The sequence below is a fragment of the Tripterygium wilfordii genome, chromosome 22 (assembly GCF_013401445.1).
Source record: "Tripterygium wilfordii isolate XIE 37 chromosome 22, ASM1340144v1, whole genome shotgun sequence".
Classification (NCBI taxonomy): Eukaryota; Viridiplantae; Streptophyta; class Magnoliopsida; order Celastrales; family Celastraceae; genus Tripterygium; species Tripterygium wilfordii.
In genome coordinates, this window is record NC_052253.1 from 6,974,692 (window position 1) to 6,997,749 (window position 23,058).

The window sequence follows — 23,058 nt, forward strand, 5'->3', positions numbered from 1 at the left end:
AGGGTATTGAACCACCTTTGAGCTGCCCCAATCAGACTATCTTGGAAATAATGCATCAACACTTTCTCATTGCTTGCATATGGCTGCATACGTCGACAATACATCGTTAGATGATCCAATGGAACTCCAGTGCCATCAAACAAACTGAATTTTGGTAGTACAAAATCATGCGGAATATTCAGATTCTTCACAAGGCACAAATTGGCCGGATTCAACATCCCTGAAACATTAAAACCCTCCATGGCTCTTAATCTCTTTTCCAACTTCTTAATGGCAACTATTGAGTTATTTTCTTCATTCTGAACTTCCTCATTCACTACTCTGGCGGTTACAGCTTCCGCAATATTAGCGTTGACTGGGAAGGGATTATCATGCACATGGGTCTCAGCTGAATGAATATATGTCGGGTTCTGAGTGGTTGCCTGTTGGGAAACATACTGATGCTGATGCAAACCAGGCAAAGGCTGATTACGAATAGGAGTAAACCCGGGTGGGTAAGTTGGTATTTCCTGGTGCAGATGATTCTCAGGAATCTCTAGTGTTTCAGAATTTTCAGCTACTCCCTTTCCTTTCATCAGCAACGCCATATTCTTCATCAATAAGGCCATCTGTTCTTTGATTTCAGCTATATCCTGATTCTGACTATGCTCACCCATTTCCTGCTCCATATTCTCAATAATTCTTGATTGTAGGCGAGTCTGATAGGGGTGACGATGTTGCTTCTTGAAAGCTATGATTAATGATGCACTTAAATCCCCTGATTTGAAAAAAATGTAACAAGGTTAGTTTTCTTGTTTTGTTATTTTTCTTCTGCATGCTTGTGTGTGAATCCTATATAGTCATTGCAATTTAAAAAGACAATAAAAGCAAAACATCATTTCATTAAAGCGAATTTTATTTTTACATGATAGCCTTGAAAATAAAATTAATCCCTAGTTTGGAAACCCTCCATGCCGGAGCACTCCAATCATCTCTAGGTCCTTGCGAAGATTGGCCAAGAATTGTAGGACTTTCCCAAATTCTGGCCCCTGAAGCACTTCATCTTGGCTCAATTTTGCAGCTTCTTCCTCAAAGGCAATAGCCCATGCAGACAACTTTGTCACTTGGCACATTGCTATCTCAATTCGACGGGTAAGCGTAGACCGTGCCTCACGATTCTCTACAAGTCCATCAAGTAATGCCTCATTCTCATCTGCTAGCCTGACCATCTCAGTCCGATTATGGTTTAGCAACTCTTGATGTAACACTCTTAGCCGCTTAATTTCTTCATTCATTCTTCTCATGGCTGCTTCCATTGTGACATTTGCTTGCTCAATTCTTTGGTGTTGGGACTTCCACGCTTTAAGTTCCTCTAATGCATGTGACATCCCCACTTTTGCCCTTTGGAGTTCAAATTGTATTTGTAGGTTATTTTGTTCCAGCTGCTTCCTCTTCTTACTCACCATTTCCAGTTCTTTCATTTCCTCCATCTCTTGTATCTTTGCTTGAGAGAGCTCTTCTTGTGTTAATTCATACTTCCTTTTATAGCTTTCGGCTTCTTGAGTCATCCTCAGTAATGCTTCTTCCAAATTCTGAATCTTCTTCACAGTTAAGTCCTCGACTTCTTCAGTGTCAGGCCCTTTTCTTCTGTGACCCGTATGCTCATTTCCTTGAAACCTCAATTTATTTTCCCCTACTATATTCTGAGGTATCCTTGTTCTTTCCTTATGGGTATTTCCTCCTTGGATATGATCTTCAGAAATAGTTTTGCCCCTCTTCTCATGCCATTTAAAGTAAATTAGGGTACCATCTGATGTGTGCTTGCCTCGATTCGTAATCTTGAGATTTTTCCATGCCTGAAGTATTTTTCGTACCGTAGGTACAATCAACTCCAAATCTTCTCCATCATCATAAGAAAAATCAAGATCTAACAACCCATGTGTTGCTGGAATACAAGGATTAGACCCTATTTGCCTAAATACTAATGATGGTGCTTGACTGACAGCTCCCCACGGGCCTAAAAGAGGGACCCAAGGAAAATCTCCACACCTATATAGAAATGTGTCAGGCAAAAACCAAGGTGCTTTTCCTTCTACACTGCGAACATCCAGGGATTGCAAGATCTTTTCCCATTTTCCAATATTCGGGTGGCCAGGTTTCCACTTCGCCTCTGTGAACTCCAATATCGGTCTCCTTTCTGGCCGCGTATGATCCTTAAAGCCAATCTTTGGAAAATCAAGCTCCCTACAATACTTAATGTGACTTACTAACCAGATTCCGAGCAAAGCTGAACATCCATTGAACCTTGCTTTTATATTGCGACGACAAAAGTTGAGAGAACGAATCGTTTCACATATTATTGCAGGAACTGGGTTCACACCGCGATCTACCTGATTAAAAAGCTTGATCACTCTCCCTTCCACATATCCTTGAGTGCAAGGAAATAATATAGCTCCATATATTGCAAGTGCCAATGCTGACTGTCTCAATGTTGTCTTCGGCTTTCCCTCCACGTATTTCATCAATTCCTCAATTGGAAAACACCACTTGCTCCCTTTGAATGAACCCATCCTCTTGACATTCTCACTCTCACATCCCAACATCTTGGCAATAATTTTTTCAGCTGACATGTTTTCCTGAAAGTAATACATTTTTGTATTATGAGGCTCCAATTGTAGTAACTGAGCATATTCCTCAATTGTGGGTGAGAAATCTATTTGCCCAAATGTGAAGCACCTATATGCGGGATCCCAATATGAACTGGCTGCTTGAAGCAATGTCACTGGTGTATCGACCCTTAGCAGACTCCCTATGAGACCATATTTTTTTGAGAACTCCGGGCTTAACTGCGGACTTTCCTTTGCCCATAAACTTATCAGACGTGGCAATGTGTGACTCTGAAATTCTGTCTTCATTACCCTTGGTAATAAGACATCCTCTTTCAAACTATCTCCATGCTCGGATTGCATTCTGCTCAACTCATCTCTTACGTCATAGATGTCCACCTTTTCATATACGGACACCCTTGACGCCATCCTGTTTCAATTGAAAGATGTTTTGACAATATTATCAAACCAAATTGCAATGACTGTGCCTATGTGAATTTCATGGGAAAGGAAACCAGTAATGGAAATTACAATTAAGAATGTGTACAACAAAACATCAGCTGCAAATGAATAAATCACACAAAAATAAAACATGCCATTATATGGGGTAACCTAACTTTCTGGAGGTTTCGGCCATGGATCTAGGGCTTTATAAAGTGCAGGGGTAAGTTTATCTAACTACTCCGCGAGGTCCCAGATCATGTTGCTTTTAAAATCCCAACTATTGGGACAAAAGCTCCTCCCTTAACTTTTAAGAGAAGTCGATCCGGTGAGGATATCTTCCACTACCCATGCGGAGACGGAATCTCACGAGAATAGTGGTCAACCCTCTCTAATACTAAAGGTAGAGCCCAGCTGGTAGGCTACAGTGAGTGTAAATGTATGAGATGACAAATACTTTACCACAACAAAATAAATCAACATCTCTGACATATAAAGGAAACAAACAATTAATCATACAAGAAGAAGTAACCGTAGCCAATCAATTTAATCATATGGGCTTGACCCTCTTAGGTTTAAAAAACCTGGTGTCCCCAGCAGAGTCGCCAGTTGTCGCAACCGGGGTCACGACGCGGACCGGCGTTTGAGGATGAAAAATGTTTAGAGTCGCCACCAATTGATTTAAGGTGCAATTGGACACCGAAAAGACCTGCGAACCAGAGAAAAGGGTACGGGGATCGATTGAGTGTGGGGAAGGTGTTAGGCACCCCACAACTCCCGTTTGAAAACGGTTACCCGGATTAATCTAATGGCTATCTTATGGAAACTTGCTCTTTGCAAGGTGTAATTGTTAAAGTTTGAATTATTACTTTCAACACACTTATCAACTTATGATAGTGTTTGAAAAAAAGCTTGGAATATTACTATCAATTTATGATGATTTTTATTTGGAAATAGGTTTGAAATAACACTATCAACTTATGATAGTTTTGGGAAAAGATTTGTAAGAATACTATCAACTTATGATAGCATTAAAAAAAAAATTGTAATATTACTAAAACTTATGATAGTTTTTATTTGGAGCCACACTACCAACTTTTGGTAGATTTAATTTTAAACACCAACTTATGGTGTTAATGATAAAATGTCCTACCAACTTTTGGTAGGTTTAATTTTAAACACCAACTTATGGTGTAAATGATAAAATGTCCTACCAACTTTTGGTAGGTTTAATTTTAAACACCAACTTATGGTGTTAATGATAAAATGTCCTACCAACTTTTGGTAGGTTTAATTTTAAACACCAACTTATGGTGTTAATGATAAAATGTCCTACCAACTTTTGGTAGGTTTAATTTTAGATACCAACTTATGGTTTATTTAATAAAATGTCCTACCAACTTTTGGTAGGTTTAATTTTAAATACCAACTTATGGCATAAATGATAAAATGACCTACCAACTTTTGGTAGGTTTAATTTTAAATACCAACTTATGGCATAAATGATAAAATGACCTACCGGTATAAATGATTAAATGACCTACCAACTTTTGGTAGGTTTAATTTTAAATACCAACTTATGATATAAATGATTAAATGACCTACCAACTTTTGGTAGGTTTAATTTTAAATACAACTTATGGTACAAATGATTATTTGGAAAAGTGTCATCTATCAATTTAACCTATTATTGCCAACTTATGGCAAATTCATAAATGAAATCAAATAAGGTCCATAATTCAAATAAAGGAAATCAACTTATGATTTCTTCAATTGAAATGACCTATATTCAATTTTAAGCCTATATATTCATAATCCACACTTGTACAAATAATAAATGTCGAAATTATACAAGTCGACATGAATAAGATAAATTACACAATATGGGGGGCCAAATATACACAAATTGCAATAAACCAAACAAAATCTTGAAATTGCTCAAGCCTCCATCAACTCGTCCAAATAATATCCAAGCCCGAGCCTCGTCCAACAAAACAAACATAAAGAGAGGGAAAAATAGAATACTCAAATGTAAATCAAGATTTAAATCGAGTCAAGACCACATTATGAGATTCACACGTATCCAAACCAAGAAAATCAAATCCAAATATGGTCTCTCCCGCTTTTTCCAACAAGAAATAGAAGAAAAAAAATGCAAAGAGAAAGGGCTCAACATATTAGTATCGAAAACACTCACAAGCATCACATATGTCCAAGGTGAATGCAAGAAACACCATGTCTATTCTTAGTCAACATCCGAGGATGCTAAAAATGAATCAAACATTGGAATCAAAGTGTCAATAGAGCAATACTTGAGTAAAAGATATGAGGGGTATGAAGCTTCTACCAAAAAAATCCAAAGAATCGGTTTTCCCCCTCTCTCCTCTTCCTCTCTTCTTTTTTTGTTTTGCTTCACCAAAAGCCAAAGCCTCCTTCTTTCTTCTTTTCTCTCACGCCTCCTCTCTTCCTCTCTTCTTTTTTTTGTTTTGTTTCCTCTCCCCCTCCAAAACCAAAGTCTCTTCTCCCCTCTTCTTATTCTTTTTCTTTCCCCAATTTGTGCCACATTTCTCTCTTTGTCTCCTTCTTTTTATTCTTTTTCTTTCCCCAATTTGTGCCACATTTCTCTCTTTGTCTCTTTCTTTTTATTCTTTTTCTTTCCCCAATTTGTGCCACATTTCTCTCTTTGTCTCCTTCTTTTTATTCTTTTTCTTTCCCCAATTTGTGCCACATTTCTCTCTTTGTCTCTTTCTTTTTATTCTTTTTCTTTCCCCAATTTGTGCCACATTTCTCTCTTTGTCTCCTTCTTTTTATTCTTTTTCTTTCCCTAATTTGTGCCACATTTCTCTCTTTGTCTCTTTCTTTTTATTCTTTCCCCAATTTGTGCCACATTTCTCTCTTTGTCTCCTTCTTTTTATTCTTGGCTTTTTCTTTCTTATTTTTTACTTTTCCATTCTGCAAAAACAATAAAAAGATTAAAACAATTCTCTTATTTTTAGATATTTTCTAAGATTTGATCTTATTGGGTCAAGATTTGAGTATTTAAGGATCCAAGAAAGGGATTATGAATATCTATGTGCTTATAGGTCAAAGAAATGAGCTTTTGCATTTTTTGTGTTCTTTTTCCTATTTTTTCTTTTTCGGATCGGACGAAATCCGGTTACTACAGGCTTGGATTGAAAATACACACCAGCGCGAGCCTGTCGGGCCGGGGCCGTGTGTAAGGCCTAATGGTCTCCTAATTTTTTGCACAAAAGTTTTTTATTTTATTTTTGGCTCATTAGAAATCCATATTCATTGAATGTGGACAGATGACTTGATCAAGAGTCAGACCCGTAATATCTGCGAGCCCACTACCCACTAACCTGGTCAATGCAATTGAGTCAGGCCATGTATAATGGCCTAGTGGTTGAGTCAGGCCCGAAAATCAGTGGTTGATCACTGATTTTTCTGGGCTGGTGGTTGCTCATACTCCTATATAAGGAGTGCATGGCCCCAGGTCGAACACACCACAACATTCATTCTTCTTCTCTCTCTGTTTGTCTGTGTTCGCACTTTGAGAGTGTTGTTCATAAGTGGTTCGATTGAGTCCACCAATATTGTTGTGCTGCTTACTTGTGGTGTGGAGCGTTGTATCTTGGGAAGAGATTGTCCGGAAAGCAGAAGCACCTATTGGCTGGGACAAATTTTCTTTAAGGAGATTCGTTACAACGTGCCTCGCTTCCTCATCTCCTGTCCAGCTACTGTGACGGTTTTGGTATTTTCAATTTACACATTTGTTACTGTGTTCATATATTTTATCGTAATTGTTAAGCATGCAGTATGTTATGTTACTGTATCTGCTATGGTGTTATGTTACTGGATAATTGCTATAAACAGTTTCTGTGCTTCCCAGTTTGTCATTTGCATGCATTTAATCCAACAATCTTAAAGAGAATTTTACGTTTTTGTTAAAACTCGAATGTTAGCATGCTCATTACTTGTATGTGCATCAATATTGAGTAAATTTTGCATGTTCTATGCTTAACTGCTTTTACAAAAATTTTGTCCAGTAATATATATCATTTATTTTTATAAAATTACTTGATTACAAATACTTTGGTAATCTTTTTTAGTGATTAACAATAACGAAGCAATGTCTAGAAAGTTCTGTCCAAGAAAAAGGTTACTTAATTGTGCGTCGTAGTAAACGAAAGACCCCCTCTTTCCTGGGAACGATTTGGTTGCTAAATTGTTAGTCTCTAATTTAGAAAGTCGACAAAGTGTTTTTGTGCCCTTTTAAACCAATAATTATGTGCTTAATAATATGTCAAAACCGTGAACATATTCTTGGAATTATTGTTGATTCTGTGGTGTTAAATTGTCAAGGATTATAATTTTGAATTATTTGATCTATTTGTGCTACTTTCTCTACGCTTTGACTTGTGTAGAGAATCAATGGAATCAATTAAAAATGCTGAGGGATCCACCGTCCACACCGGAGATGATGACTTGACCCCTAGAGGTATGAACAACCCAGGTGGTGTGGCTTCTCCTAGCGGAGGTGTGCCGGCGACTGCTGCTATTGGAGGTGTGGCTGCTCCTAACAGAGGCGAGCCTAAGACTACTTCTGTTGAGCCTGCTGCTTCAGCTTATGCTGATGGGAGGACTGCGGGTCCTCTGGCTGGCCGTGTAATGGTTCCAGCTGAGAAGCCAGAAAATTTTACCGACAAGGATTTCAAAAGTGGCAACCAAAGATGCGTTTCTACTTGACCACTTTGAACCTTGTCATGTACCTCAACGAGGTGTGCCCCATTCTGTCACCAGGCGAGCAAGACAGAACGACTATAGCTACAGTCCAGTTTTGGAAGGATAATGAATATCTATGCAGGAACTATATCCTCAATGGATTAGTCGATGACCTGTACAATGTGTACTCCAACACCTCTTCAGCCAAAGAGCTTTGGGACTCTCTTGAAAAGAAGTACAAAACTAAGGATGTCGGTACTAAGAAATTTGTGGTGGCCAAATTTCTTTACTTCATGATGGTGGATGCCAAGTCTATTGTCAACCAACTTGAAGAGTTCCAGCTTAACTTGCATGAAATACAGGCCGAGGGATTGGTAATAAATGAGTCATTCCAAGTGGCGGCAGTCATCGAGAAGCTACCTCCTAGTTAGACTGATTTCAAGAATTACTTGAAACACAAGCGTAAGGCGATGAACATGGAGGAATTGATGGCCTGTCAGAGGATTGAGGAGGAACTCTTCCAAGCCCACTTGGTGGAAACTTCCAAGCCCAAGCATGGAAAGAGGAAAAGGGAGCACCAGACCAAAGGAAGCCAAAAGAGCAACCCAACAAGTTCCAGGGCACCTGCTTTGTCTGCGACAATCCTGGACACTAGGCCAAAGATTGCAGGAAGCATCCTAACAAGGACAATGCCAATAGCAAGGGAAAGAAGCAAGCCCACCTAGTTAAGGAGGAGGAAGATCAAGAGGTGTTTTGTGGTATCATCTCTCAGGTGAACATATTGACAAACACCAAAGATTGGTGGATGGACACAGGTGCAACCACACATATCTGCGTCCACAATGAGCTCTTCTCAACATATGAGAAGAAAGATGATGCTGAGAAGATTTATATGGCTAACTCTGCTCCAGCCACCATCGAGGGAGTCAAAAAGGTGATCCTGAAGTTTACCTCCAATAATAAGCTTGAGCTGTTGAATGTGATGCATGTCCCGGATATCAAGAAGAATCTGGTATCAGTGCCCACTCTGATCGAGAAAGGATTCAAATTAGTATTTGAGTCAAACAAATTTGTACTCTCTAAGAGTGGGATTTATTTGGGAAATGGATATATCAATGATGAGTTTTTTAAAGCCAATTGTGCAGTAATAGATGAAAAGTCTAAATTCTTGTACCCAAAAACTATCAACAAAGAAGAGTCTTCAGCTTACATGGTTGTGTCTCCTTTTCTATGGCATGATATATTAGGACATGTAAACTATGATACAATGAAAAAATGGGCAAACTTAGGTTTAATTCCCAAATTCAATTTGGATGTCAATTACAAATGTGAAACATGTGTTGAAGCAAAGTTTGCCAAGAAACCCTTTCCTAATATTGAAAGAAGTACTGAGTCTCTGGCATTAATCCATACAGATTTATGCGACTTGAAATTTGTTCAAAGTAGAGGTGGAAAGAAGTACTTTGTTACTTTCATTGATGATTGTACCCATTATTGCTATGTTTATTTATTAACTAGCAAAAATGAAGCAATGTACATATTTGTTAAGTACAAGAATGAGGTTGAGACTCAACTTGGTACGAAAATTAAAGCACTAAAGTCCGATAGGGGAGGAGAATATGATTCTGTTCTCTTTGATGAGTTGTGAGCTGAGTTTGGAATAATCCACCAAACTACAGCACTATATACACCTCAACAAAATGGAATTGCTGAGAGGAAAAACCAAACTCTAAAAGAGATGGTTAATTCCATGCTTATAAGTTCAGGTCTACCACAGAACTTGTGGGGGGAAGCAGTCTTGATTGTTAATTACATTCTTAATCGAATTCCCAAAAGAAAAGCATTCCATATGAGATATGGAATAAGAGACCACTATCCTTCAAATATCTGAAAGTGTGGGGGTGTTTTGCTAAGGTGGTTGTACCTCCACCAAAGCAAGTAAAACTCGGACCTAAGTTGGTGGATTGCATATTCATCGGATATGCTCAAAATAGCAGTGCATTCATATTTCTGGTACACAAATATGAAATTGATGACATCCATGTCAATACGATCATGGAAACGAGAGATGCAGATTTTTTTGAGAATATTTTCCTTTGTAAACGAGGCAAAACCTCTCAGAAACAAAATAGAGATTCAAATTCTGAGAATGAAGAAATCGGTGAACGAGAGACTGATGAAATAGAACCAAGAAGGAGCAAGAGATCAAAAATATCTAAGTCCTTTGGTTCAGATTATCTAACATACATGTTAGAGAGCGAACCTCAGACTTACAATGAAGCAATGTCATCTCTAGAATCTCTATTCTAGAAAGAAACTGTTGACAGGGAGCTGGAATCCATCCTAAGTAACCATACTTGGGGAATTGGTCAATCTCCCACCCAGGAATAAACCAATTGGATGTAAATGGATCTTTAGAAAGAAGTTAAAAGCTGATGGATCCATTGATAAGAACAAAGCAAGGCTTGTAGCCAAAGGGTATAAACAAAAGGAGGGTCTAGAGTACTTTGATACTTATGCACCAGTCACGAGGATTACATCTTTTCGAATGTTATTCTCGATAGCTTCACTATATAGATTGGTGATATATCAAATGGATGTAAAAACTGCTTTCTTAAACGGTGAACTCAAGGAGGAGATTTATATGGAACAACCTGAGGGTTTCTTGAAGGTCAAAGGACAAAAACACAAAGTGTGTAGACTTGTCAAGTCATTGTATGGTCTTAAGCAAGCTCCAAAACAATGGCATGAGAAATTTGAGCAAGTAATGATTCGAGACAGATTTCGAATCAACGAGTGCGACAAATGTGTTTACACAAAAACTATGAATAATGAGTGTGTAATTGTTTGTCTATATGTCGATGATGTGCTGATTCTTAGTCGTAGTGTTGAGATCATCAACAAAACCAAGAAAATGCTATCGAAGAACTTTGACATGAAAGACATGGGTGAAGCGGATGTGATACTAAGCATTAAGATTCTCAAATCTTCGAAAGGCCTAGCTTTATCTCAATCATACTATATTGAGAAAAGTGATTGAACGGTTCAGAGGACATGGCATCAAGGATGCGATCAATCCTTTTCTCCCTTACCTGGTCTTACATAAGAATACTAGAAACAGTATTAATCAGCTAGAATACTATCACATTATTGTTAGTGTCATGTATATCATGAACTGCAATGAGCACTGGAAAGCTCTATTAAGAGTATTAGGGTACCTAAACAAATCAAAAAATAATGTTTTGAGTTATGATAAATACCCTGCTATTGTAAAAGGATACAGTGACTCCAATTGGATTTCAGATTTGGAGGAATCAAAACCAACTAGTGGCTATGTATTTCTTCTTGAAGTGGCAGCTGTATCATGGGAGTCCTCAAAGCAAACGTGCATCGCACGATCAACGATGCAATCGGAGTTCATCGCTCTCGATAAAGCCGGTGAAGAAGCAGAGTGGCTTTGTCATTTTTTGGAGGACATTCCAATATGGTCAAAGCCTATGTCTGCAATTTGCATTCATTGCGATAGTTAAGCTGCAATTGCAAGACCACAAAATATGATATATAATGGTAAATCTCGACACATTCATCGAAGATATAATTCCGTTAGACAGTTACTCTCGAGTGGAATAATTTCCATAGACTTTGTGAAGTCTAGAGAAAATCTTACGGATTCGTTTACACAAGGTTTGAGTCGAGAGGTGACAGATTGCGCATTGAGGGGAATGGGCTTGAAAGCCTTGATTCAATAAGTTACCTTGATGGAAACCTAACCTAGTGATTGGAGATCCCAGGGACTAGGTTCAATAAGACAACACAAGTTGGGTGTAACTTAAGTGTGAGCAGTACGAAGTTTTACTCCAACCTATTCCTATTATGCACAAAGTCTTGCTAGAATGTGTGTATAAGGTTAAGCTATGCTTTTAATGATTCCTATATCTTGTGATAAACAAGTGGAGTATTAAAGGAAACTCTTGATAGGAAATCACCTATGTGAGTGAAGAGTGAGGCCAGCTCTATGAAAGTATTTTAAGGTGATATTTTCTAAAGCACTCATTGAACCCAAGACGTTCATGGCCGAAATAATGAACACAACCGAGGACCAATTATGAATTGGATCAATGCTGTGTGAGGCATGTTGACTAGGCTTACAAAAACAACTGGCAGTTCAAGGCGTCAGACCACTGACTAGTTAAGTAAGTCCAATAGGCTTTCACTAGGAAAGGTTCAAAGTCAAAAGCTACGTATCTCGATGCAGTATTGATTCTATTGCACTCTCAGACGTATTCTCATATCTGAGTTGTCATATGTTTCCATTCAATGTGAGGGATTATTGGAAAAATGGTGGTCAACCATAGTTTGACTTAAATTTAATGACTAATGAATGAGAGTCATTGAATAATAATTGATGTGTCTTAATCTTCAATATGAAGAGAAGAGTTTGGAGTTTAATTTGGTCCAAAACCATTTTCGGTTGAATTAAAATTGACTCCAAAATAGTCATGTTAATCATGAAGAACAAAGTGGAATAAGTGTGCGTCTGAGAATCCCACATTGGAAAAATTCAATGTGGATGTGTTGTTTATAAACATAATGTTTAATGTAAAGCTTTGGGCCTAAGGGCACCCAAAATTTTGTGGGAGGGAGAGGCTCACCATTATGGGCTTGGATTAAAAAACACACAAGCGTGCGTGCACCCACCCATCGCGTTGGGCCGGGCCAGTCGATCGGTCGGGCGTGGCGAGGCAAGCAGGCGGGCCGTGGCTGTGCGTGGACTTGGACCTTCGAAGGCCTAATGGTCTTCTAATTTTTGCACAAAAGTTCTTTATTTTATTTTTGGCCCATTAGAAATCCATATTCATTGAATGTGGACAGATGACTTGGTCAAGAGTCAGGCTCGCAATATTTATGCGACCCACTACCTACTAACCTAGTCAATGCAGTAGAGTTAGGCCAAGTATAATGGCCTAATGGTTGAGTCAGACCCAAAAATCAGTGGTTGATCATTGATTTTTCTGGGCTGGTGGTTGCTCATACTCCTATATAAGGAGTGTCTGACACCAGGTCGAACACACCACAACATTCATTCTTCTTCTTTATCTCTGTTTGTCTGTGTTCTACACTCTAAGAGTGCTGTTCATAAGTGGTTCAATTGAGTCCACTAGTATTGTTGTGCTGCTTACTCGTGGTGTGGAGCGTTACATCTTGGGAAGAGATTGTCCGGAAAGCAGAAGCACCTATTGGCTGGGACAAATTCTCTTTAAGGAGATTCGTTACGACTGCCTCGCTCCCTCATCTCCTGTCAAGCTACTAAGACGATTTTGGTATTTTTAATTTAAGCATTTGCTACTGTGTTCATAAATGTTACCGTAATTGTTAAGCATGCAATCTGTTATGTTACTGTATCTGCTATGGTGCTATGTTACTGGATAATTCCTATAAACAGTTTTCGTGCTTCCTAGTTTGTCATTTGCATGCATTTAATCCAACACTCTATTCCCTACAAAACGATATGGAATCCCGCAAATTGGCAGCTTTCTCTCTTCTATCCTCTTTGAACTCCTCATCCTCCTCTCACCTTCCTCCACTCTCGTCCCTTCCAATTCCCATTTCAATGCCGATGATTTCAAATCTGATGCCAACATTTTTGCTCTTGCCCACCATTTTTTTGTCTTTTCAAGAAACCACCACTTCCCTCTCTCTTCTCACGATTTCAAGCAAAAAGAATAGAACCCCTTTGAATGAACTAGATACTGAATATTCGGTGAAGATGGAGATGCCAAAGTTAGTGATGAAGGGGTTTTATCTGGTCTAACTCAGAACTATTCGACATTAAAATGGCTCTCCAACTTGCTTGAACTGCTATTGGATTGTTGTGATCCAATCGTGTTTCCCCTTAATATATCTCTTGAGATTCGTCTTGAAATTGGGTTGTTTCAGTTGGCTACTGTGGCAAGTTACATTGATATTGCTTGCCAATTTGGGGTTTTAGTGGAAGCGGCTCAATTCTGTACAAAACAATTGTGTTGTGTTCTCCACAATAATTATCGATGTAGGGTTGCTTTTCCTAGCCATCATGATATGAAATCAGTGTCAACAAGGTTCAAAAATTTAGCTTGTGTTACCTAACTATCATGGTGTTATTAATTGTACTAGGTTTAAGATTTCAAATTATGGCATTTGTAGTATCCCATTTTGGTCTAGTTCGAGTGGCAACCCTACGAGTAGAGTCCTACTTGGAAGGGGTATCTATTTGGGCATTTCGAGACCCTAGTCGGGTGTACAAATGAACAAGGTTGGTGCAAGTGGAAATCCATACCAGCAAAGTCCCAATGTGGTGTTTGGTTTAAGTCAGAAGATGAGTCATTCGTGTTTAGGTCAATTATGCAAAATGGAAACAACAATTGAGTGAAAATGATGATTTTATTGAATTTCAAATAAATTTACAAGTACAAGTACAAGTAATCTTCTGCGAACCCTATCATAAATAAGTCTACGACCTCTAGGGTTTCTTTTGCAAAATGAATTAGAAGAGTCCACGACATACTGTTTTTCTTCCAACCAAAACCCAGATGACGCCTCATCTAACAGAAGTAATGGAAATCGCAAGCTGATATTGAGAGGAAAGACCACGACAACAAATTCTACTAGGAAAGGCAGGGGTGCAACACCATCACCCCGATTCATCTGCCAGCACCATGCCCATACTATATAATAAGCATTTCAAGAAGTTTATTTGTAGGTACCCGATTTTCCTTCATAAAATGTTGTAAATAATTTCAATTGTGATGGTGAAAAGTCAATATCAATGGAACTGTTTCGAGAGCATGTTTTAATAGTTTCTTTAAAGAAAAGTGCACCCACATGACCATATGGACTCGGGAGGTACATCGCTTATATGCACTATTAGTAATACCTTCTTATTGGGAACAATATCCTTGTGACCACCCACTGGATTTGGCCTAACTTTTCTTGTCGTCAGGTGAAAAAACTTCTTTCCACGCAAACTTAATAGCTCGAGTTTAGGCGAGTATTAGATGTCCAAAGGATAAATTTCAATATGTCATTCTCAGTTAAAAAAAAAAAACTTTCATTACGGTGTAATTAGACACAAAAATGTCTAAAGCTGGTGGTAGAGTGCAGATGCAGCATAAAAATCGTAGGAACTGTGTATCCATATTTTGTGAATGAATAATACTAATAATGCACAAAGAGAACATGACAATTTCTAATTATTGAACTTGTAAATTCCATCAATTATTGGAGAACAATAAGAGTGGAGAGTGCTTGTAACCGTTACATATCAAATACTTAACCGTTTTGTTCATCATCAAATCATTGATTTGATAACAAAATAATACAAAATTTCTTATCAAAATATCCGTGCGTGTGTTCTTTGATTAACGATTAACAAAATAATACAAATTTTCTTTCGAGATATCGGTGCGTTATTGGGTTTATGCAACTATTATGCATGGATCGCCCCAATCTTACCTTTCTATCTATCGATACATTATTGAAATCTTGCAAGTGATAGAATGTTAAGCTTTGATATGAACGCGCCACATCAGCTTTTGAGTAGTCTCAAAATCCTACCACTTGTAAAGTCATTTACAATTTAGGGGGAAAAAAAATTCCAAAAAAAGAAAAAGAATAGTATGCGCTTTAAAAGAGACATAGACGAATTTGATTCCTACATTTCAATAATCACATTAAAATGTATTTATACCTAATTTATTATCATTAAAATCAAACATTGGATAAAGATCAATACAACATTTGAACAATAAAAAAAATTTCATTGAATGAAACAAATGAACAAATCAATCATCATTATTTATTGTACAGTACTATAATTGAGTGATTGTAAAGAAAAAAAAATTAGTGGCTTGAGTTCTAGACACACTCCGTACATACATCGCAGACGATTTAAGTACCCAAAAGAATTTACTCGCAAAGTTGAGTGCCACAGCTTTCTGACAGTCTCTTCTTGTAAATTTTTTAGAGAAAAAAATATTAATTAAAACTTTGACAAAAAGGGGGAACGACTCCGCTTCTCTTCTTCATAACAGACATATCGATGCCTCCACTTCTCTTCCTCAGGGTGGTTCATCTTTCAGGCCAGGTTCATCCTTGATCCTTCTCAAACCTTCTTTTTATACTTAAACCGTTCCAATTTTCAATGTTAGATACATCGATTCTGACATTTCCTTTGGGTCGATTCAGGTGTTTATATATAGGTTTTGATATCTTTGAAATGTGTTCATCCAGTCTATTTTGCCATAATCATCAACGAATCTTGCGTACTCTCATTCTCCTGATTCATTTTGGTCTCCCTCTGTTTGGAAATTCATGTAAAGGGTATTGAGTCTATGCTTTTTGAACATTTGTTACATTCTTTGTGCTTTTGTTTAGCTTGTGGTTTTCCTTCTGTTTTGTACTGGTGGATTAGGCTTTTCTACAGTGAGCCTGAGAAGCCGAGCAGGAAAAAGATGAATCAACTGTTATGTTGCTCCTGATCAATGGGGTGATGTTCCACATGCTCCTATTCCTACTGTTAGTATTTTTGATGAAAATTGAAAAAGTATGGGACCCACCGAAAGAATAAGTGATTTAATAGGACAAACATATATATATATATGTGTTGTGTACGTGAAGCAAATTAGTGTTTGATTTGACTTTGTGTTCTCTTTTCTTGGTGGAGTTCAACAAGGCATGGTATGTAAGTGCCGTTTGAGGAGAATAAAAAGATGAGCTGGTCCATGACAGTGCAAATGAGCTGAGGGCAGATCCGGATGGGCAGTGCAACGGGAGGCTATGCGGTTGTCTGGTATAGCGTTGAAGCGGAGCTCATGCATGAGTAGTGAAGCTCATGGTAGAGAGGGAAATCAAAGGTTTGTGAGAGAGAGCAAAGGGTGATAATTTTGTCTTGTATCTCTCGGGTTTAGCCTAGATTTCTGTTGGTAAGAGATTCAAGATGTAGGGTGTTAGAGATATATGTTAGATTGGGGTTTATATAATCTCTAGGACTCTTGGGTATTTTTGGGTTTCTTTCGTGAGAGAAAATTATCGGTTTGTGGGTGTACAAATTTTCTACATAGCGAAGTTTTCTTTTGATCGTCTTTTGACAATGACCGTGGTTTTTCTCTAGTTTTGGAGTTTTCCACGTAATTTTTTTATTGTGATAGTTGATTTTCTCAGTTTCAATTTCTCTATTGTCGTGTTGATTAATCTATCAAGAAGGAGAGTGTGTCTAATTTTCCTAACACCTACTGCCCTGGTGTTGGCTGGTCAGCAAGTGTAAATCCGTTTTTAATCGTGGACTAGACTGGATCTTTGAGAGTTTGAGTTTTTGCTCTGAAGTACTTCATTTTGTTTGTGTTTAAGTATTTCTTCTTCAACTTTGAAAAAAAAGTGAGGTGGGTTTAACAAAGTTCTTCAACTTCAACTTCTTTCAAACGTGGAGTTCTAACAAAGTTCTCTTCAAATTGTCATTTTATAAGTTGAGCAGGGTTTAAGCTTTCTAGCAAATCTTTTTTTCACCCCCCCTCCTTCTTAAAAATTAAAAAAGAATCTTTCAGCTGAAGACTGGAATCCGGTATTGCCAGTATTTTTCCCAAGTCGCAAGCCCCATGAGTGTAAGAATAGTTTTAGTATGTTGAGGTTGTTGGGAACCTCTTTCAAGTCCCAGATTTCTCTGCTCACTTTCTTCCTTTTGCGGCTTTGTCTGATTGCTGTGTCCCACATTTGAAATCTAGACCAAGTAAGGCACGACACAAAATCTTCTTTGCATTGGAGGTAGCTGGCTGTGAATCAACGTGCAACTCTATTGTGATTCATGAATGCCTGGTTGATGGGTGTCAATGTTCTTGGGCAAATTCCCTATGGGGCTTCACATAATAGTCTCAATTTTGTCTGCTTGGTTTATTTAATTTAAGAATGTTTATTGTAACATAGAGGCTAATAGAAATAGATTAACTATACAATTTACAAATTTATTGTATCGTGGATATTCAATAGATGACACACAACATAATTTAATGCCTATGTATGTATTAGTATGGATTACCAAAAGAGTTTAATCTCTTATTTATATTTCTCTTTAAATAGATAGATATTAGTAATAGCTAACGTTAGAACACGTACATTACATATATTGTCACTGTTTCGTGAAAATGAATATAGTATTATAATTAATGGAATTTGCCTATAAAAATAAATATATATTTTCTATGCATTATATACATACATATTCTAGTTCATTGAAAACATGTGGCCATAAAAAATGGGTTGTTAAAATGTATCTTCATTTATTTGTTTGTTGCACACAAAAAAAAAAATATAAAGTTAACATCTAACATGCCAGTCACAATAATCAATAAATATTTATCATTTCATAATTTTGTAATATTACATGACGTATTAATGCATGTCTCTGTTAGTGAGAAATGAAAGAAGGAATCATATCCTAGATGTTGAAGTTGTTCCAACTAATTATAAAATAACAGACGCCTGAAGCGCGGTACACGACGAGATAATGAAAAGTCACAAGGTATTAGCACGATGAGCCAAACTTAAGTCTCATATTACGCGCGAAAATGTTAAATGACCCAACTTTTTTTAACCTAAGTCTATGTAGCATTGCCACATAATCATGCTAACATGGAATATTTCTGACATGACAATTTTTTTAAAAATCAAATTTCTCTCTCCTCTTCTCTCTCCATTCTCTTTTGTTTAAAATTTAAAAATAAAAAATTCCCTCTTTTATTTTCCATTTTCATTTTCTCTCACACTTCTATTATTTCATCATATCTCATTTAACCATAAATAATTCATATTCACGAATTACATTGAAAAGAATGGTGTTGCATTATTTTTTGCTAAGAAAAAATTATATTGCACTATTTTTTTTTTTGCCATACAAGGTAACAATGTGTAACTAAAGAATAACAAGGTAACAATGTGTAACAATGTCAAACACATTGTTTTCAATACAGTGCAACTTCCAAAATATGAAGAAAAAAAGTGAGAAATCAAATTACATTTTTGCCGGAGGTGGTTGTATGCACTGATCGACGAATTACATTGTTTTTAAACAATGTAATTTGAACTGGGTTGTTGGATTCTGACAGCTATATGGCCGGAAAATGGGTGGGTAAGGTGCGTCTTGATGTGCCGTGATTACCTCCTCCTTTGGGTGTTTTTTTCAACGATAGGAGCGGTGATGGGTGGTGTGGAGGGTAGGAAAATGATCGTGGTGGTCGAACGCTTCCGTTCGATGGATCGACAGCTCCGATCGGCGGCCAGACGGAGGAGCTCCGGTGGAAAGTGGTGGTGCTCATGAGAGTGGGAGGGAGAAAATGAGAGGAGGGAGAAAGAGGAAAAGAGAAATAAAGAGAGAGAGAGTGTGTGTCTCTTATATAGAGACAAAATTGATGATGTGGAACCTTATATGGCATGCCATATCAACTTGGGCTAACTTGGGGCCATTTTTGTTGGGTCATTTAGCAGCTCCGCTTATAGTGGGTGAGCTTTATTTACACCCCAGTTTTTATCAATTACACCCCAATATATTTACATCCCATCGAAATTGAAAAATAACTAACTACACCCCAAATAATAAAAAATTGAAACATTTATTAAATACACCCCAATGACAAAAAACATAGCAAACAATGATCTCTTTTGCTTATAAAAAAAAAAAAACAATGATCTCTATTTTTTTTTGGTAAGTAAGCAAGCAAGAACAAAACAACTCCAAAAAACTGCACCAAAATAGTTCCAAAATCTGCACAAATTAGTTTCGAAATCTGAACCAAAGAACTCCAAAAAACTACACCAAAACAGTTCCAAAATCTGCACAAAACAGCTCCAAAATTCTGCACAAAACAACTCCAAAATCTGCACCAAAACAGCTTCAAAATCTACACTAAACAGCTGCAAAATTCTGCACTAAACAACTCCAAAATCTGCACCAAAGCAGCTTCATAATTCTGCGCAAAATTGTTCCAAAATCTTCATAATATAGTCCAAAATAATTTAATCAATCAAGAATCTCCACAATAGCCATGTTAGCCTTTCTTGTAGCCATTATGCTCTTGAACTTCTCCATCCTTGTAGTATATTGTGTAAGCCAATGTCTTGCCCTTACATGACGATGATCAAGCCACATCTTCGAAACTGGTGGTATGGGAGAATCCTCATCTAACTCCAACCTTACAAAATGAGACCCATTGATATAACAGATTATGAGGGCGTCCTTGTTTGCCTCAAATGGTGGTGGATCCCTTAATGAAAAAAATGTCAAACATTGTATGTTTGAAATGTGAACAACTGCCACCTTGTAGCAAGATGAAATGACATTGCCCATGTTAGGCATGGTCATCCAATGCCTTAAATCTGCAAAATTCTCAAAACAATCAACACTATCAATGAGCTCTTCAGTGGATGTCAAAGGAGAAAGTACCTTATTGTATTCATCCCGATGATTTTTCAACTCTTCTAAAAGATCACTTCGTACCTTCTTCCAACCATCATCACCTAAACCAAGATAGCTAGCAATCACTCTGTATCCACAATGTCTATCTCCTGGCACATCAACAATCCCTGTAATGTGTGGTTGCAAAAATTCAGAGAACTGAGTGATCCAATTAGCAGTTGTTGGTTTTCTCGTCCGATACACCTTCATCTTTATACTTTTGTCAACTAATACTTGAGACTGTTGTGTTACTGGAACATCCTCGAATTCATGTTTTGCTAAAGCATGTTCAAAGGCTGAAGGTTCACGCTTTGTAGAAATTTCATCATCTAACCGTGGTCTCTTAGCAGTCTTTTTCCTTCCCCTCACATTAACTTTTTTTGGTGGCTCTAATGCATCTGAGATGCCTGGTTTTGCAAGAATCTGCAATTGTTTTTTCATATCAAGCTTCTGTGGAATAGTTGAATTTTTGAAAGTCTTGCAAATTTCTTCTAGCTCTATAACAATTGTTACCTCCTGATTTTTATCTGTCATGTAGGAATTTAAATTTAGTTTCTTCCACATGTTGTGCACATCAGTTATTGGTATGCTCATGCCCTGTAGTAGATAAGCCCCAATCATATGTGCACATGGCAAGCCAAGACTGTGTAAAGCCTTGTGACTGCACGCAAATGGATCAACCCCCATTTTCTTCGCAACCACTACTTTAGCTTCTATCTTCACTAATGCAACATTTGATACTACCCCAACCAGATTTTTGTACAAGAGGTTCCTAAATCGAACTGGCACTCTTGCCAAGCTTTCTTCAAAAGATGCCTTGATGTCAATTAATTGACCCTCTAAAAGCAAGTGAATGGCATCCAACGATGTCACAAAACCATGCACAGAAGTAGTAAGATGTCTCTTTAACTTTGAGTGACTCCCTTCAACTCGGTTTGTCGTTGTGTTGCCTAGATGCAAATATTTATCAATCCATGCTGAAACAAAGTATTCTTTGTAATTCATTAACCATGACTCTGTCACATATGTTAATGCAGCTGGATAGTCTTTGTATTTCTGAATCAACAAATTAACATTCTTGTCATAATCCTCCACTGTAGGTGAGTGATCACATTAGCCCAGTGACTCATAAATTCTTCAAAATCAGCTTTCATAGAAAAGGAACCTACACACTTACTGAGTACATTCTTCTCAATATGAACACGACATAGTAAATTCTTTGCAAGAGGAAATACCTTCTTCACTGCACTCATTAGAGTTATCTCGCGATCCGTGATAAACACTCCTGGAAGTTGTTCAGCATCGAACAAATCTTTCAAACAATTCAAAGCCCACTCATAGTTGTCCTCCTTTTCTGGGTTCATATAACAAAAAGTCAATGCAAAAGTTTTATCTGTAGAAGTAACACCATATTTGTAGTGAAAGTTAAAGTTGTGTCATTGTTTACCTCAGCTTCATGATACTCATCTTTTACATCTACTCAAATCAATTCGTCAACCTGTAATAATGTAGTTAAGAAGAAGAAGCTTTGAGATTAGAATAAGCTAATAATGTACTAAGCTTTCATGGTTTCTTTATAGTCAAGCGTGGCAACAAACTAACTTTAATACATAAATTTACAAAGCTACCAATCTGAATAAGAAAAAGAATTACACAATTTGAACAATAACAGTAAGAGATAAAACAATAAATTTGACGGCAACTACTATAAAAAATTGTGCTTTAACATCTATGAATATGAATGATATCGCAGAAAGAAGTGAGTCTCAGTGAGGACCTATCATTCTCCGTCCGCAATTCATGCTTGGGCTTTGGGTAATCTTTCAAATTAGAATGATTACTTAATTAGCCTTTCTTCTTCGAAGGATTAATTTATTGATTGTGGCAATATCTATGCATAAGTATGGAATTTGTATGTTTTTCTTTTTATCTGCTATCGAGCCTTCTTCCTAAGCAAGGACGATTCCAATACTTATCTTATTAGAGCAGTTTACAAACTTTGCTAATAATAGCTCACACGAGTGGTTATAATTATTATCAAAAACCCTAGGTACACACTTACCGTCATCCCTGATAGAGAAGCTGAAGTCATCGATTTATTGTTTCTGAGAGAATTCACACGAGCTTCTTGAGAACGATGAGGACAGACGAAGGCCGTTGTGAGGATTCTAGAGATCAAGAATTGGATACCAGAGATAGGTTGCAAGTCTAGTTTAGAGTGGGGTGTGTTAATCCTATACCTAGAAAAACATACGGTCAAAGGTAAATTGATCAAAATTGGGGTGTAATTAGTAAAAACTGGGGCGTAAATAAAGCTCACTGATGCAGGGGGCCCCACAACCTCAGAGGTCCAATCCAGGACATGGGCCTGTGGGCTGTCAACCCAGAGGTGCGTACTTCGCCCTCACACAGTGGGCCGCACATGGGCCTAGCCACCCTACATTATCAGGCCTGCAGACCATACACCCCAACCCATCTGGAAATGCATCTCTGCAAACCAAGGTTGTTGATGGCGGGATTCGAACCCACGCCACCCTTTAATGCAGAGATGCATTTCCATATGGGTTGGGGTGTATGGTCTGCAGGCCTGATAATGTAGGGTGGCTAGGCCCATGTGCGGCCCACTGTGTGAGGGCGAAGTACGCACCTCTGGGTTGACAGCCCACAGGCCCATGTCCTGGATTGGACCTCTGAGGTTGTGGGGCCCCCTACATCATAACAGCTCAATGGATGGCACTTTGGCGCAACGCCTTAGTGTTAAAGGGTGGCGTGGGTTCGAATCCCGCCATCAACAACCTTGGTTTGCAGAGATGCATTTCCAGATGGGTT

At 37.8% G+C, this 23,058-nt stretch overlaps 1 protein-coding gene across 1 annotated transcript; it reads right to left on the bottom strand.

Moving 5' to 3' along the window:
* Positions 1-19,794: 19,794 nt before the first annotated feature.
* On the bottom strand, positions 19,795-22,321 carry LOC119991468. The gene is made up of 4 exons (XM_038837816.1): positions 22,292-22,321; positions 21,858-21,861; positions 21,407-21,622; positions 19,795-21,323 (listed from the first exon to the last, which is right to left on the bottom strand). The coding sequence occupies exons 1-4, from the start codon at positions 22,319-22,321 to the stop codon at positions 19,795-19,797; spliced, it is 1,779 nt and encodes a 592-aa protein (XP_038693744.1).
* Positions 22,322-23,058: the final 737 nt, after the last annotated feature.

Coding starts and splice junctions, on each gene's coding strand:
- LOC119991468 (XM_038837816.1), bottom strand. CDS start 22,321: ATGACTTCAGCTTCTCTATCAGGGATGACG. Junction 21,324..21,406: donor TATTGAGAAGAATGTACTCA/GTAAGTGTGTAG, acceptor ACTCACCTACAG/TGGAGGATTATGACAAGAAT.